At 44.2% G+C, this 17298-nt stretch overlaps 1 protein-coding gene across 1 annotated transcript; it reads right to left on the bottom strand.

Annotated features, from left to right (window-relative positions):
* Positions 1–3328: 3328 nt before the first annotated feature.
* serpinc1 (serpin peptidase inhibitor, clade C (antithrombin), member 1) lies at positions 3329–16869 on the bottom strand. Its single transcript, XM_061737292.1, has 8 exons — positions 16748–16869; positions 12257–12632; positions 10075–10290; positions 8641–8778; positions 8258–8476; positions 6551–6725; positions 5563–5627; positions 3329–3591 (listed from the first exon to the last, which is right to left on the bottom strand). The coding sequence occupies exons 2-8, from the start codon at positions 12629–12631 to the stop codon at positions 3415–3417; spliced, it is 1365 nt and encodes a 454-aa protein (XP_061593276.1). The 5' UTR covers position 12632; positions 16748–16869; the 3' UTR covers positions 3329–3414.
* Between the last annotated feature and the right edge of the window lie 429 nt (positions 16870–17298).

Here is a 17298-nt window from a genome sequence, read left to right as displayed (position 1 = left end):
TAGACCATATACGACCTAGAGTCCATCAACGATCCGTAGACCATATACGACCTAGAGTCCAACGATTATAGACCATATACGACCTAGAGTCCATCAACGATCCGTAGACCATATACGACCTAGAGTCCATCAACGATCCGTAGACCATATACGACCTAGAGTCCATCAACGACCCGTAGACCTTATACGACCTAGAGTCCATCAACGACCCGTAGACCATATACGACCTAGAGTCCAAAGACCTGTAGACCATATACGACCTAGAGTCCATCAAAGACCCGTAGACCATATATGACCTAGAGTCCATCAACGACCCGTAGACCATATACGACCTAGAGTCCATCAAAGACTTGTAGACCATATACGACCTAGAAACCATTATGGCCCGTAGACCATATACGACCTAGAGTCCATCAACGACCTGTAGACCATATACGACCTAGAGTCCATGAACGAACCGTAGACCATATACGACCTAGAGTCCATCAACGACCCGTAGACCTTATACGACCTAGAGTCCATCAACGACCCGTAGACCATATACGACCTAGAGTCCATCAACGACCCGTAGACCATATACGACCTAGAGTCCATCAAAGACCCGTAAACCATATATGACCTAGAGTCCATCAACGACCCGTAGACCATATACGACCTAGAGTCCATCAACGACCCGTAGACCATATACGACCTAGAGTCCATCAACGACCTATAGACCATATACGACCTAGAGTCCATCAAAGACCTGTAGACCATATACGACCTAGAGTCCATCAAAGACCTGTAGACCATATACGACCTAGAGTCCATCAACGACCTATAGACCATATACGACCTAGAGTCCATCAAAGACTTGTAGACCATACACGACCTAGACAATCGACTTGTAGACCATATATCACCTAGAGTCCATTAACGACCCATAGACCATATACGACCTAGAGTCCATCAACGACCTGTAGACCATATACGACCTAGAGTCCATCAACAACCCGTAGACCATATACGACCTAGAGTCCATCAACGACCTGTAGACCATATACGACCTAGAGTCCATCAACAACCCGTAGACCATATACGACCTAGAGTCCAAAGACCTGTAGACCATATACGACCTAGAGTCCATCAACGACCTGTAGACCATATACGACCTAGAAACCATTATGGCCCGTAGACCATATACGACCTAGAGTCCATCAACGACCCGTAGACCATATACGACCTAGAGTCCATCAACGACCCGTACACCATATACGACCTAGAGTCCATCAACGACCCGTACACCATATACGACCTAGAGTCCAACGATTATAGACCATATACGACCTAGTCCATCAACGATCCGTAGACCATATACGACCTAGAGTCCATCAACGACCCGTAGACCATATACGACCTAGAGTCCATCAACGACCCATAGACCATATACGACCTAGAGTCCAACGATTATAGACCATATACGACCTAGACTCCATCAACGACCCGTAGACCATATACGACCTAGTCCATCAACGACCCGTAGACCATATACGACCTAGAGTCCAAAGACCTGTAGACAATATACGACCTAGAGTCCATCAGCGACCTGTAGACCATATACGACCTAGAGTCCATCAACGACCCGTAGACCATATACGACCTAAAGTCCATCAACGACCCGTAGACCATATACGACCTAAAGTCCATCAACGACCTGTAGACCATATACGACCTAGAGTCCATCAACGACCCGTAGACCATATACGACCTAAAGTCCATCAACGACCCGTAGACCATATACGACCTAGAGTCCATCAACGACCTGTAGACCATATACGACTTAGAGTCCAACGATTATAGACCATATACGACCTAGAGTCCATCAACGATCCGTAGACCATATACGACCTAGAGTCCATCATGACCCGTAGACCATATACGACCTAGAGTCCATCAACGACCCGTAGACCATATACGACCTAGAGTCCATCAACGACTCTTAGACCATATACGACCTAGAGTCCATCAACGACCCATAGACCATATACGACCTAGAGTCCATCAACGACCTGTAGACCATATATGACCTAGAGTCCATCAACGACCCATAGACCATATACGACCTAGAGTCCAACGATTATAGACCATATACGACCTAGACTCCATCAACGACCCGTAGACCATATACGACCTAGTCCATCAACGACCCGTAGACCATATACGACCTAGAGTCCAAAGACCTGTAGACAATATACGACCTAGAGTCCATCAGCGACCTGTAGACCATATACGACCTAGAGTCCATCAACGACCCGTAGACCATATACGACCTAAAGTCCATCAACGACCCGTAGACCATATACGACCTAAAGTCCATCAACGACCTGTAGACCATATACGACCTAGAGTCCATCAACGACCCGTAGACCATATACGACCTAGAGTCCATCAACGACCCGTAGACCATATACGACCTAAAGTCCATCAACGACCCGTAGACCATATACGACCTAGAGTCCATCAACGACCTGTAGACCATATACGACTTAGAGTCCAACGATTATAGACCATATACGACCTAGAGTCCATCAACGATCCGTAGACCATATACGACCTAGAGTCCATCATGACCCGTAGACCATATACGACCTAGAGTCCATCAACGACCCGTAGACCATATACGACCTAGAGTCCATCAACGACTCTTAGACCATATACGACCTAGAGTCCATCAACGACCCATAGACCATATACGACCTAGAGTCCATCAACGACCTGTAGACCATATACGACCTAGAGTCCATCAACGACCCATAGACCATATACGACCTAGAGTCCATCAACGACCTGTAGACCATATACGACCTAGAGTCAAACAACGACCCGTAGACCATATACGACCTAGAGTCCATCAACGACTCTTAGACCATATACGACCTAGAGTCCATCAACGACCCGAAGACCATATACGACCTAGAGTCAAACGACCCATAGACCATATACGACCTAGAGATCAAAGACCTGTAGACCATATACGACCTAGAGTCCATCAACGACCTGTAGACCACATACGACCTAGAGTCAAACAACGACCTGTAGACCATATACGACCTAGAGTCCAACGACCTGTAGACCACATACGACCTAGAGTCAAACAACGACCTGTAGACCATATACGACCTAGAGTCCAACGACCTGTAGACCATATACGACCAAGAGTCCATCAAAGACCAAGGGACCATCATTGTCTTAATGGCCCTGAGGCTGCACATCCTTTGATTAACACTCACCTACATTGATCTCAATCTTCTCTCTGAGCCCCGTTAAAGCACAACAGTCACACATGGACTTCTTAAACAGTTCTTATCTTTTTAATTGGAAGATTGTGAAATGAAAGCAGAGGTGATGCTGGCAGCCGCGTCTGTGGGTAAGTTTTTATTGGTTGCAGGGGTCGGCCACTCGGCCGACAAACAGCAGTGCATTGATGGTGGACTCCCTGATGAGCACCAGGAACGGCCGGTCGGCCTGGAAGATCTCGCGGTTGAAGTTGAAGGAGCGTCCGTACGCCACCACGGCCGTGGCGGCCGCCGCCTCGCTGCCCTCCTCGTTCACCTGCGGACCAGAAAACGCCTTCATTCACCTTCAGGCGCGGTGCTTCACGTAGCTTCTGACCTCCAGGGGAGTTTCTAGGGTTGGGGGTGGTTGCTGGTCTAACTGCAGTCATTGTGATGGACAGGTGAGCCGTCCGGGGGAATCAAGCCGTCCACCCGGAGACAGCTAGGACAGACTGACCCTGAACAGCAATAACGGGGTGTAGATGATGGATGGATGTCTCTCTGACACATCCCTGCCCCTCTATCTGGACTCAGGACCAGCACCATTGGTTGATGGAACAGGGGCATCAACGTCCCTACACCATCTGAGAGACATATGGCGCTTTTCCACTGGTACCTACTCAGCCCCTAGATACTTTTTCTGTATCTATTCTGCCGAGGTTCTAAGCGGCTGAGTCGCGCTGTATCTGACGTCATCACACTACAGGCCACCGATTGGTCGGGGGACGGGGTCGTCAGACGTCTGAGTCAGGAGGCGGAAATCAGCAAAAGAGCAACTCTGACGGAGCTTCTTGTTCATTTTATTCGACAGGCAATGGCAGCTCAAAAGTCTGTTTGGTGATCCAAACAGACTTTGGTGCAGATGTTCATAAACCTGGTGGCTGAGGAGAGAATTAAAAAGAGATCTAAACGGGCGATAAGGAACGACCAGATCTACCAGGAGCTCTGTCACTTCATAGCTGCTCACGGCTCAAACGCACTTTTCAGCAGCGCCGAGACAAAAAAAAAAGGTTAAAAAGCGTAGCCGCTTGAAGCTTCTTTCACTCTCATTTTTTAACTTGATATCAAACACAAGCCACAGACCCAGCAGCACATCTATCATCTCCTCCAGGTTCTACATCTTTAGTGTTGTTGTCTTCTCCGTTTAGATCAAACAATCAAATACGTCGCAGCAGCTTCACTCCAACCTCCTACTTCTCATCTGGGTATTGAAAACAAACGAGGGCAAGACGAGTCGAGTCGGGCTGAGTAGGTACTAGAGGTGGGTGCAATTCATCGATGTGTCGATGCATCGCGATGCCTCACGTGACGATTTGGAATCGATTAATTATTTATTTATTTATTTTTTTTATTAAGTTATCCTATCCAGATTCCAGACTGAATAAGCTGCTGAATCATTTCATTTTCAAGAATGCACATTTCTTATGTTATATGGCAGATATGTTTACACTAAATAAATTTGATGGAAGTACATATATCTTGTTTACTTGAATTAATGAACTCATTAAATCCAGGGCTTGACCGTTTTCAGTGTTTTCCGCCAATAGAGGGCGCTCTCATGCAAGTGCAGCTTTCCCTGGTCAAAGTTAAGTAAGTCAAAGAGCAAATGTTTACATAGTCATTAAATAAATTATTTTGTGTCTTTGAAAAATACATGTCAAATGTTCAAAAAACCTTGTTATTTACTTAATGAGTGTTGTTAGAGGAACTGAGTTAATTGATTGGCTATTTATTTACAAATGTAGCCACAGATGAAGACAAAATCAATCTTGTATGGAAAAAAGCATTAAAAATCACAATAATCGAAGAATCGTGGCACCAATAATCGAATCGACAATCGGTATAATCGAAGAATCGAAGCTCCAATAATTGAAATCGAATCGAATCGTGAGGTACCCTTGTTTGCAAACCCCTAGTAGGTACTAGTGTAAAAGCGCCAATAGTTGCTCCGGCATGACCAGGGCCTGCTTCAAGGTCTGCACCAGGGTCTGTGCCAGGGTCTGCACCTTGATGAAACATCCTAACCAGATTCCCAAACCACCTCCACTGGCTCCTCCCCACCTATTCTGGGTTTGGGTGCCTGACTGACCCTAAGAGCGAGACCACCGGGGGCCGGTGACCCCGGTAGGGGTCCCTGAGGTGGACCGGTCCTAAGGGACGGGCCGGTGGACAGGTGAAGTGCATCACAGTCGCATTAACATCAACCAGCAACCGAAAGCTCATGTGATCAGCGGCTCGTGTCACTGACCTCCAGGAAGGCTTTGTGGTAGGCGTCCGAGATGTAGAGGCCGTCGCTGCCGTCCTCCAGCAGCCCTGAGACAGACACACCAGAGTATTAACTGACCCACTGTTTTAAAACCTGTTTCAGGACTAAAAAAAACAGATGAATTAACCTGCAGTTATCCTGGTTATGTTTTATATTTTCTTCCCATTTTTTCCTCATTTAAGGTCCAAAAAAGGAAAGAAAAAAAATGTCCAAAAGGTTCAAATTTTGATTATTTATAGCCAGACGGCCTAAAGTTGATTATTCTCATTTATTTTTTACTTTAAATAATCAAAAAAGTATTAACATTAAATACGTCTCAGTCGATATAAATAAAAAAGTTCACTTCTTTAAATATAAACAAATTAAAAGAAATAAATATCTGGAAATTGTGCAAAAAAACATGCAGAAATTGAATGAAAGCAAGTATTAAAACATTTTCTAATAATATTTGGAAACTAGAGCAGAATCACATCGGTGTCGAACTGACTTCACTTTTCCACGTTTCCACTCCCTTCCTCCATCTCCACCGGTACAAAACGTACTGAAGCTCAACGGGGGCGGGGCTTAGGAGATGACTCAGAGGACGGTTCAAAAGCCTCAATTCAAAACAATCAAGATGGCTGCAGAAGTGCTACCTAAACCTCTGATCAACAAGTTCTGACTGTAAAACCGTCAACAGCATGTTGGATATTGATACTAGTCTGGTTGTGGCTCCGCCTATATCACATCATTCCCTTCTCTGATTGGTTGTCTGTCCAGTGGCATCCAGAGGCAGTTTGTTCTGCATCTGCTGGTACGGCCTCGTGGAAATCAAGGTCCAATCAGAGGAACCGGACTGATCCCAGGCTGGAAGAAATGCTCTGGAGCAACTCAAGGGAAGGATGCTGCAGGATTCTGCAGGATTCTGAATCTGAACCTGACGCCTACTCAGACCCGGACCTAAGGCTGAGCGGGGACCCGGTAGAAGCACCTGGCAGGCTGGCCTTGTCGGCGTTGAACAGGTCATTCAGTCCCATCTCCTGCAGCTTCTCCTTCAGACTCAGGTGGTCCTCCACCCTGAAGCGAGGCACGTAGACCGACACCTTGGTTTCCTCCATCTGGGTCAGCCAGTCGTTGAGTTTCCTCAGGTCCAGATTCTCCTCCACCTCAAAAGACCAGCACAGAGAAAATGATATACTTATATACGACTTTGTAGTAGAGTGTAGTAAAGTGTATCGTCATTTATAGTAATTTACAAACATCTGCATATTTCTGCCCCTCGTATTCTTTTATTAAACTTTGATGGATTCTGTATTTATTTTCCAGTCTTGCTAAGATCCAAACAGAAAATCCAGGATCTCGGCTTAGTTAAGCCTAATTAAAGGCAGGGTAAGTAACTCTAATCAGACTCAGACCCAGAACATCGTTTTGGTCATTGACTCCTCGCCATGTGAGTAAACTTTAAAAAACAAACAAACATTTACTTGATAAGAAAAACTGGTTGAGAGACTGGAAAGGAAACAAATTGCGCTTTTCCACTAGTACCTACTCAGCTCGCCTCTACTCGCCACACCCCCGTCTTGCACTTTTCCACTACGGGCCGAGGCGGGTGGAGCCGTGCAGAGTAGGTACTTTTTCTGTACCTATTCTGCCGAGGTTCTAAGAGTGCTGAGTCGGCACTATATCTGACGTCATCACAATACACGCCACCGATTGGTCGGGGGGTTGGAGTCAGACGTTTGAATCAGGAAGTGGAAATCAGCGCGAGAACGACTCGCAGCGATTTTATTATAAAGCGCAAACGTCTGTTTGGTGATCCAACTCTGAGGTGCAGATGTTCATAAACCTGGTGGCTGAGGAGAGAATTAAAAAAGGGATGTAGACGGGCGATAAGGAACGATCAGATCCACCAGGCGCTCTGTTTCTTCTCAGCCGCTCGCGGCTACGAGCTGATTTCTACGGTGGCCGAGACCGAGACATTGCTGAAAATAAAAGTAACGCTGCAAATAAAAAGAAACGCCGCTGCAAATAAAATAAACGCCTTGCAAATAAAAGAAACGCAAATAAAATAAACGCTGCTGCAAATAAAAAAAAAAACCACGTAAATAAAAAAGACACAACGGAAGTGAATTACTGGGGACTATTTTTGCTGATGCACCTGTGTTTTTTACGTGAGAGGAGAAGAAGACGACGCAGAGGAAATGAGTGAAAAGGAAGAAATAAGAAAAGCGAGGAATAAGAAGAACAACGAACGAGAAAATAAGTGAAAAGGTTAGTGTTCAACGTCGCTACGTGTAATTTTTAATGTGCAACACCGGTGCATCGGCAAAAATAGTCCCTGGTAATTCACTTCCGTTGTGGCTTTTCTATTTGCGTCTTTTTTTAAATTTTATTTGCAGCGGGGTTTCTTTATATTTTCAGCGTTTCTTTTATTTGCAGCAGCGTTTCTTTTTGTTTGCAGCGTTTATTTTATTTGCTAAGCGTTTCTTTAATTTGCAGCGGCGTTTGTTTCTGTTTGCAGCGTTACTTTTATTTTCAGCAAAGGCGGGTCTCGGCCACTTCTCACCTGGGTGTCTAAAAACAAACCAGGACGAGGTGTGCCGAGTAGGTACTAGTGGAAAATCGCCAATAGAAAGCCTTTAAAACTTGCAGACGGGGGTCATGGGACGTCTGCCCGGCCCGGCGTCTCCGTGGTTACCTGGCTCAGCGGCGTGTCTCTGCTCGGCAGCACGATCACCATGGTGATGTCCTCTCCGCGGTACGGCATCTCCAGCAGCTGCACCTGGTCGTCGGGGAAGTTCTTGTACTTGAACTTGGTCTCCTGGTACATCATGTTGACCTGGCAGGTCCGGCTCTCGCTGACGTGGAACTCTGAGGCGAAAACGTTGTCCTTGTCAAACTTGTTCCTCCACTGACCCTGCGAGGCGGGAAGAGCTGCCGGTCAGAGCTCGGACAGGAAGTCGCGTGTCGGGCGGCCGCCTCGGCGGAGCGGCACCCACGTTTATGTGGTGACGCTTATACGCAGACGATGTTCAACACTTCAACCATGAATCAAGCTGCTTCCTTTACTGGTACTGGTACCTTAAAGTAGATAGTGTTGACCAGAACCAGGACCGTATCCGAGTCCAGCGCCCCTGCAGGCAGCGTGTCCTGGATTAGGTTCTCCGTCTTGTTGGCGATCCAGTCGTTGATGGTGATCCGGGCCTTCTCTGCGTTCACCTGCAGCAGAGGACCAGAGTTGGGGCCAATCCCAATACACCCGAAACACACCTGAAAAAAACCTGAAACACACCTGAAAATAAACCTGAAAAAACCCGAAAATAAACCCTGAAAAAAACCCGAAAAACACACCCGAAAATAAACCCGAAACACACCAGAAAAAAACCCGAAACACACCCGAAAAAACCCCGAAAAAACCCCCAAACACACCTGAAAAAAACCCAGAAATAAACCCGAAACACACCCGAAAATAAACCCGAAACACACCCGAAAATAAACCCGAAAAAACTCGAAACACACCAGAAAAAAACCCGAAACACACCCAAAAATAAACCCGAAAAAAACCTGAAAAAAACCTGAAACACACCCGAAAATACTTTCTACCACTAGCCCTCAAAATGAAGCCACAGCGGTAGGGCCCTTGTAACCTTCCCTAGGGATTGGGACACCACTTGCTACGTCACTGCGTGGTTTACGTAAGCGACTGCGTGGTTACGTTTGCACAAACGTCACACCATATCAGGAAGCCCAGAGCTAAAAGCTGTTTTAATTTCCGCTGTAGCGCTGTTAATATGCCACTTTATTCAGTTTTAATATTTTTTCAGGCGTAAAAGTAACCGTTAAGATCCTCAACCTGGGCTCAGTTTATCCAAATAACGCCTGTTAAGAAATTTGCTCCGAAGTTTTTGGGGATGAGAAGAGCCGCCGGCGATTTATGGTTCCGCGTTAAATTGACGCAGAGCCTACGGCGTAGGGCGCACGTCGCCGCGTAACCTACGCCATAGGCTCTGCGTTGGTGTAACGCAGAACCATAAATCAGCCTTTATTCTGATGACATCTAAAGATAAAACGCAACAACGGGCAAGCGAGTGATTATATACATTCACTGAGTGAATATTATGAAAGTAAAATATATATTTCTGCATTATTTTGCAGAAACTAACTCAAAATATTGATTTTATTCACTAAAAAATAAGAAATGTCCGCCATGTTTTTTTTGTTTGATTCAGTCTGCAAATGATGACGTAAAGCATTCTGGGAAATTTTCTCAGGCCCTCGGTCGCGAAGTCAGTATCTGAAAACCCTCGCTCTCAAGGGTTAGATTCATACACACTAGCCCTCGTTTTCCCCACTAGACCTAGATGCAAAGAGGAATTGGGACACCACTGCCCTCACTGGAACGCGCAAAATTTAGGGGTAGGACTGAAAAGTAGGACTAGGGGGGGGGATTGGGACTGGGCCTTGGTTCGGACCGAACCCTAAATGTTCTGGTCCAAAGTTACGGGGCGCGTGTACCTTGAAGTCGAGGGGGAGCAGCTTGGCTCCGTACACCGTCTCGCTGATGTTCTGGTACGTCTCGTTGAAGACGAGGGCCCGGTCTCCGAACAGGCGGTTGGCGGAGATCAGCTCCGTGGTTTCGTCCTTCTTCCGGTAGAGACGGCAGTTCAGTTTGGCGAAGAAGAAGTGGACCTGGTCCGACGTCTTCTCCTTGATGGTGTCGAACTGGAACACCTGCGGACAGAGACGCGTGAGTTGGACGAGCACAGCAGAGAGGGACGTGTTTGGTACCAGCTCTGCTGCAGGGAGGGGCTGAAGCACAGCAGAGAGGGAGGGGGCGGGGCCTGCAGTTACATTGCCATGGCAACCTGGTACCTCTTTGCAAGTTAAAGCCTGTTGAAATTTGATCGTTTGTCCTTACACATGCCTTGGGAGAGCTATATAATATCTTTATCCAGTCGATAAAAGATTTGCCAAATCCAAATATGTTTAAAGTTGCCAATAATAATTTGCAATTTACCCGATCAAATGCGTTTTCTGCATCTAGAGATATAATTGTAGTTTCCTGTTTATTGATTTTCGAATGATCTATAATATTAAGTAGTCTACGAGTATTAGTAGAAGAATGTCTACCCTTAATAAAGCCTGTTAGATCCGGGTGTATAATAGAAGGGATAATTCTTTTCAGACGTTTGGAAAGAGCTTTGCTGATTATTTTGAGATCTACATTTATAAGGGATATTGGCCGGTAGCTCGAAGGGAGCAAAGGATCCTTATCTGGTTTCAATAGAAGGCTAATATTAGCAGGGTGCATTTTTAAGGGGTAGACTTTTATTCTCCTTAACATTTAAGATCATTTTATAAAATGTTGGTGCTAATATGCTCCAGAATTCCTTATAGAATTCGGCTGGAAAACCATCTGGGCCCGGAGCTTTATTATTGGGCATATGCTGGAGAGCTTCATGGAGTTCTCCCATTGAGAGGAATGAATCTAAATTCGTAACCTGCTCTTGATGTCACTTTGGCAGGTTGATTTTTCCAAGAAACTGATCAATGGATTGGTCTGGTGGATCAATTTGTGATGAATTTACAGTAAAAATCTCTAAAAACAGGAATAAAGGGAATGCGCATGACGTCACAGATTCGACTTCACAGCGGGTTTCACCCACGAGTGTCAGAAAGACTGAGTGTCAGAAAGACTGAGTGTCAGAAAGACTGAGTGTCAGAAAGACTGAGCGACAGCGTAAACTTTCAGTTTGAGCAACTGGAAAACATCTAAAATGGGAAAGAGCTGTTGTGGGATCGACTGTACTCATAGATTTAGCAAGAAATCGGAGTTATTGTTTTACAGATTGCCGAAAAACAACCTTAAGAGAGACAAATGGATCCCTGCAATTTGCAGAAACATCTGGATTCCAGGCACCGAAATGTGGATTTGCGGTTCCCATTTTGTATCAGGTAATGTTGGATTTTTGGGTAGCTAACGTTAAACGGTTAAATCAAGTTCGGTGTCCTCATCACTTTAATTTCACCAACAAATCCTGCCTTGAAGTCGGACCAAGCGTCAAGACTTTTGTATGCCTTCAAGCTTTGCTTCGTGTATTTCCCCGGTGTAGAAATTAAGTACATATAAATATCAGGAAACTCGATTTGTGGCCAAATATTAATGTCCATGGACCACTGGTTCTTGGTAACTGTACCAAATATTAATGTCCATGGACCACTGGTTCTTGGTAACTGTACCAAATATTAATGTCCATGGACCACTGGTTCTTGATAACTGTACCAAGTATTAATGTCCATGGACCACTGGTTCTTGGTAACTGTACCAAGTATTAATGTCCATGGACCACTGGTTCTTGGTAACTGTACCAAATATTAATGTCCATGGACCACTGGTTCTTGGTAACTGTACCAAATATTAATGTCCATGGATTACTGGTTCTTGGTAACTGTACGGGTCACTGTCAAGTCCAACTGCCTTTAATTTAAGCTGATAATCAGCTGTTATCCCGTCTTCTCCACTAGTTTCAGCCATTTTTGCTGATGTTTTGCCACTCAGTGCGAGTTAGGTGGCCTGGTCCAGTGGGGAAGTGACGTTGATGCACTCTATTTATTGACCAGGGATCATGTGTAATCTTCCCTGATTGGTCCTTAATGGATGTCATGGCAACCTAAGAGCAGGTAAACCCCCCCTGACCTTCATGATCTGCTCCAGCGTCTGGTCGCAGGCGCCCAGCTTGGTCATGGCGAAGGCGGTGGAGATGCTGATGGGGGACATGAAGATGTTGGTGTCGGGGGTCCGGCTGGTGGCCAGCTTTTTGTAGAAGGACAGGGCGAAGTGTCCGTTGGCCTTGGACAGCTCCCAGACGCGGGGGTTGGTGGACCCCGGGATGACCTCGGGCTCCGTCGTTGGGTCATCGGGGTTCTCCGGCTCGGGCTGCCGGTAGATGCATCGCGGCTCCAGCAGCAGGTCTCTGGGTTTGGCGCTGCAGATGTCGCTTTGTTGGGCCGTGGAGAGCAGGACCAGGAGGGCCAGGGGGGCCAGAGACCACAGCCAATCAGCAGCTCTCATCCTGGACAGAGGACCAATCAGAACACAAACACAAACCTGTTTCTCTCTGGTAACAATCTTGAACAGCTGCTGGATACAGTGGAAACTACGGAATAGTATTAGGGCCATGCAGAAGAAAAAATATTTGAGAGGGGAAGATTTGTTTTTATTGTGCACTTCGAGAAAAAAGTTGAAATGTCGAGAAAAAAGTCGAAATGTCGAGATTAATGTTGAAATACAATTTTCCGCAAAAAAGTCGAAATGTCGAGAATAATGTTGAAATACAATTTCGAGAATAAAGTCAAAATTCCGTGAATAAAGTCGGAATTTTGCCGTTTTTCTCAACATTTCAACTTTATTCACGTAATTTTGACTTTTTTCTCGAAATTGTACTTCAACATTAATCTCGACATTTCAACTTTTTTCTCAACATTTCGACTTTTTTCTCGAAGTGCATAATGAAAAAAAAATCTTCCTCCTCCAAAATATTATTTTTATTTTTATCCTGCCTGGCCCTAATACTCTTCTGTAGGAAACAGAGTTAGACGTTTTTAAACATTGGTTCAGTGTTAATAAATTGTCATTAAATGTAAATAAAACTAAATATATAATCTTTGGTAATCGTAAAGTCAATAAAAATGATTTATTAATTGTCAGATGCTCAAATTTAATGAACTTGTTGATTTCAAAATATCACAGTTGATGTACAAGGTGTATAATAATCTGTATCCAGAAGCTGCTTCAGCAAAGACAAAGTGTATATGAACTGACAGGAAGCTGTAAGTTCACAAACACAAAGAACAGAACGGATGTCAAACAAAGATGTGTTTCAGTTTATGGGGTTAATCTGTGGAATGTTTTGGAAATGGAAATTAAAGAGTGCAGTACATACCAAATATTACAAAAAAATATTGAAGAACAAGATGCTCATTAAGTCTGATCTTATTGTATGAGTGTTTATGTGTCAGAATTTAAATACATAATAGGTCTATAAAGTATATTGAATGTTTTCAATATACAAAAAGTATATGAAAAGTTTTTATTTTAATTGATTTAGCCTACTGCTCTGTATTGATACATGTAGGAGTCGACAGATATTGATTATAAATATATTTGTTTATATACAGGACTGTCTCAGAAAATTAGAATATTGTGATTTTCTGTAATGCAATTACAAAAACAAAAATGTCATACATTCTGGATTCATTACAAATCAACTGAAATATTGCAAGCCTTTTATTATTTTAATATTGTTGATCATGGCTTACAGCTTAAGAAAACTCAAATATCCTATCTCAAAAAATTAGAATATTCTGGGAATCTTAATCTTAAACTGTAAGCCATAATCAGCAATATTAAAATAATAAAAGGCTTGCAATATTTCAGTTGATTTGTAATGAATCCAGAATGTATGACATTTTTGTTTTTTAATTGCATTACAGAAAATAAAGAACTTTATCACAATATTCTAATTTTCTGAGACAGTCCTGTATGTTGGTCTAATGCAATATTAGCATTAACTTCATGTTTATTTGTTGTTTTCTTTTTTTTTGTATTTGAGTTCTTATTTTAGAAATGACAGAAACAAACAGAGACTTAAGCATCACTGCTGCCTTGTGGGAGCAGTTTTATCGTCTGATGATCTGAGTTGAAGCTAGTAGCACGTTTACGTGTGGAGCTACAGCCGAGGTTCTACCAGGCCGTTCAGTCAGACCCGCGGGTTTCTGGACCTGCAGTCACGGACGGGTCAAGGTTGGTCTGGAACGGTCCAGAACCAGGTTTAAGAGCAGGGAGCTGGTGCTGATTTCACCAGGCTGAGCTCATGTTAGGAGCCCGCCCCTAGTGGTCGGTAGAGGAACTGCACCGTAAGGTTCTTCCAGCAGCTCCTGGTTGAAGACAGAGATGGAGCTACAGGGGGGGCCGGGGCAGCACTGGACCCCCTGGAATCTGATTGGTCCCCCCATGTGCCCCCCCCAGATGATTGACATATCAGGGACCACGCACATCTTGTTGAAAGGAGCCAGTTGCGTTTTGAAATCAGTGACTCCCGACTGCTACGTCCCTCCTGTACAGTAGTGGGCGCTATGTAGCACAAAGAGTTGTAATCCACCTTATTAGGAGAAGAAGAAGAATCCCCAAAGAAGAAGAGGAAGATTTTAATTAAAAGTCCTCAGTCATTTTTTAAAATCACTTTTGTGTTCAGAGATAGGAGATCGTTTTGCTACAAGCCAACGTTAACATTAAATCTCATGGCGTGTGAAGAGATCATATTCTACTCAGACAGATTGTTGGAGATGTTGTGGAAGCAAAGAGGCGAATCACTACCACATATTCTGGTGTTGCCCTGTTGTGACCCCATTTTGGTTGCAAGTACATCAAATTCTTGAGACTGTGTTTTAAACAAAAATAACTTTTGGCTTTAGTTTGTTTTACTTGATGGATATAGAGGAACTGGAATGGAGGAATAAAGATAAATATTTATTGAGAATATTACTGGTGGCTTGTAAGAAATCAATAAAGAAATGGCTGAAGAGGGAGACAGCTAGTGTAGATGAATGGATTGATATTGTCACAGCATCTATGTAATGGAAAGAATGACTTTTAATTTAAGAACACAAAAAGAGGCATTTAATGATAATTGGCAAAAGTGGATTACATATGTCTCTACCACAAGACCGGACTTCAGGTAATTTCAGACTGGATTATCATAATATTTTTTTACGTACGTACTTTTTTCCTTTTTCTGGAGGTGTTTACCAGTCCCCTTATGTACGCTTTTGCTTTCCCCTTGATATTTGTTCGGATTTATAGGTCTTCATGTTAATTGTTTGACTTTTTGTTTGTTTACATGTAAAATCAAAACCAATAAAAAGTAAATGACAAAAAAAATAAATCTCATGGCGTGTACAGAATCACCACTGTCAGTTTCCAACGGCCGCTCCACATTAACGTCTTCGGGCTGCCGTTTATATTTACATGTTTCTGTTTGTGAGTGAGTAACTGTGTGGGAGTGATTGTGTGTGTGTGTGTGTGTAACTGAAAGGTGTAGGTGTGTGTGTGTGTGTGTGTGTGTGTGTGTGTGTGTGTGTGTGTGTGTGTGTAACTGAATGGTGTAGGTGTGTGTGTGTGCATTTACCATTTTTGTTAAAAAATTGTTGCGTTGTTGTTTTTTTTGCTTTTCTACATTTTGTACAGTGTGAATAAACTTAAATTTATATATACACCAATCTCATCTCCTGTGCTTAATACATTTCAACATTAAGAGACTCTGATTGCAATTGATTGTTGGAGAAACTAATTCATTGTCATAGTCTGTGGACCCCCTGAAACAGCCTTGGCCCCCCAAAGGTTAAAAGTCTAGATCCGCCACTGGTTAAAGAGCGAGGCGGGAATTAGATTCATGAGAAACCTCCATCAGTAACCCAATGGTATAGAGAAATCTACAGAGTTCTTCCGATGGAAAGACTCTAAACTAAAAAATAGAGAAGATAACTTCATGAAAATGTGGTGGCCTCTCATAGACCATTTGCCCAGGGATCTATCTGCCTTGATTTATAAAGGAAGCGATTCTTTGGATTTTAAACCCCCAGCTGTACTCAGTTTACCTTCTGATGTGCTCGGTGTGTACTACACTATATAACTTTTTTTAATTTACATAGTAACTGTGTTGTATCTATAGGTGTCGATTGCCCTTTTCTTTTTCTCTTTTGTTTTTGTTTGTATTGTATTCTGTTTTTGATTTATACCTCTTATGTTAATACTGAAAATCAATAAAATATTATTATGAAAGAAAAAAAGAGCAAGGCGGGAACTGTGGAGAACTAACATGTAGGACTGATCCGGACCATCAGACCTGGAGGTCGGACCAGGGACCGAGACGGGGCCTCTGGGCCACAGTTTCCATTAGTTATATTTATCTTCTACTTAACAGACAAGAAGCAGCCAAAGGAAATCAGTAATTATTGACTTTCAAAGTCCATAAAATCCGAAGCAAAAAGAAGAAATGAGCCAGTAAACATGAACGAAGTTAGAGTTTGGATCCCAGAGCTTATTAATTCAGACTCTGGCATCACTTCCTCACACACCACATCTCTATTTCCACGGTTCCGACTGGAAACGGAGTAAAGCGGGTCTTACCTGAGCAGGTCCGGCAGATGCGTCCAGTCGGGGCTGAGCTCAGGTCAGTGTCCTGCCGAGCGGCGAAGCAGCAGCTCAACCTTTGAGACATTGATCCTCCGTCAGTCAACAAGCCCCTTTACGCACCAGCAAACATCTGGACCCGGCCCAGCGGCTGCTGCCGTCAGCAGGGCGGCGGGTCCGCCTCCGCAGGGGTCGATACCGGGACCGGTCCGCCTCCGCACACCGGTGCAGACCACAGGAACCGGTACCGGCGCCCCTGGACCGGACCTGCTGGACCCTCAGGACCAGTTCTGGATCCTTCCTCCTCCCAGGACCGGGAGGATGAAGGTCTCTCTGGGGAACATAAAGCATCTCTGGGCGGTTCAGGACTGGAGACCCTGACCTGGTCCTGGAGGTCCAGAAGCAGTGTTTTAAACAATAATATCAATAATAATTAAAGCTGAAAGCAGTGATGAACAGGCCCTCGCGCGTGCGCACCAATAAAAGTCAAGGACTCAAAACTAAGTCCGATGACACCACCCACGAGTCTTTATGTCAAACCATTCAAA

Source organism: Cololabis saira, chromosome 13 (genome assembly GCF_033807715.1).
Source record: "Cololabis saira isolate AMF1-May2022 chromosome 13, fColSai1.1, whole genome shotgun sequence".
Classification (NCBI taxonomy): domain Eukaryota; kingdom Metazoa; phylum Chordata; class Actinopteri; order Beloniformes; family Belonidae; genus Cololabis; species Cololabis saira.
The sequence above is the reverse complement of the archived record's forward strand: the minus strand, read 5'-3'. Positions and strand labels throughout refer to the sequence as shown.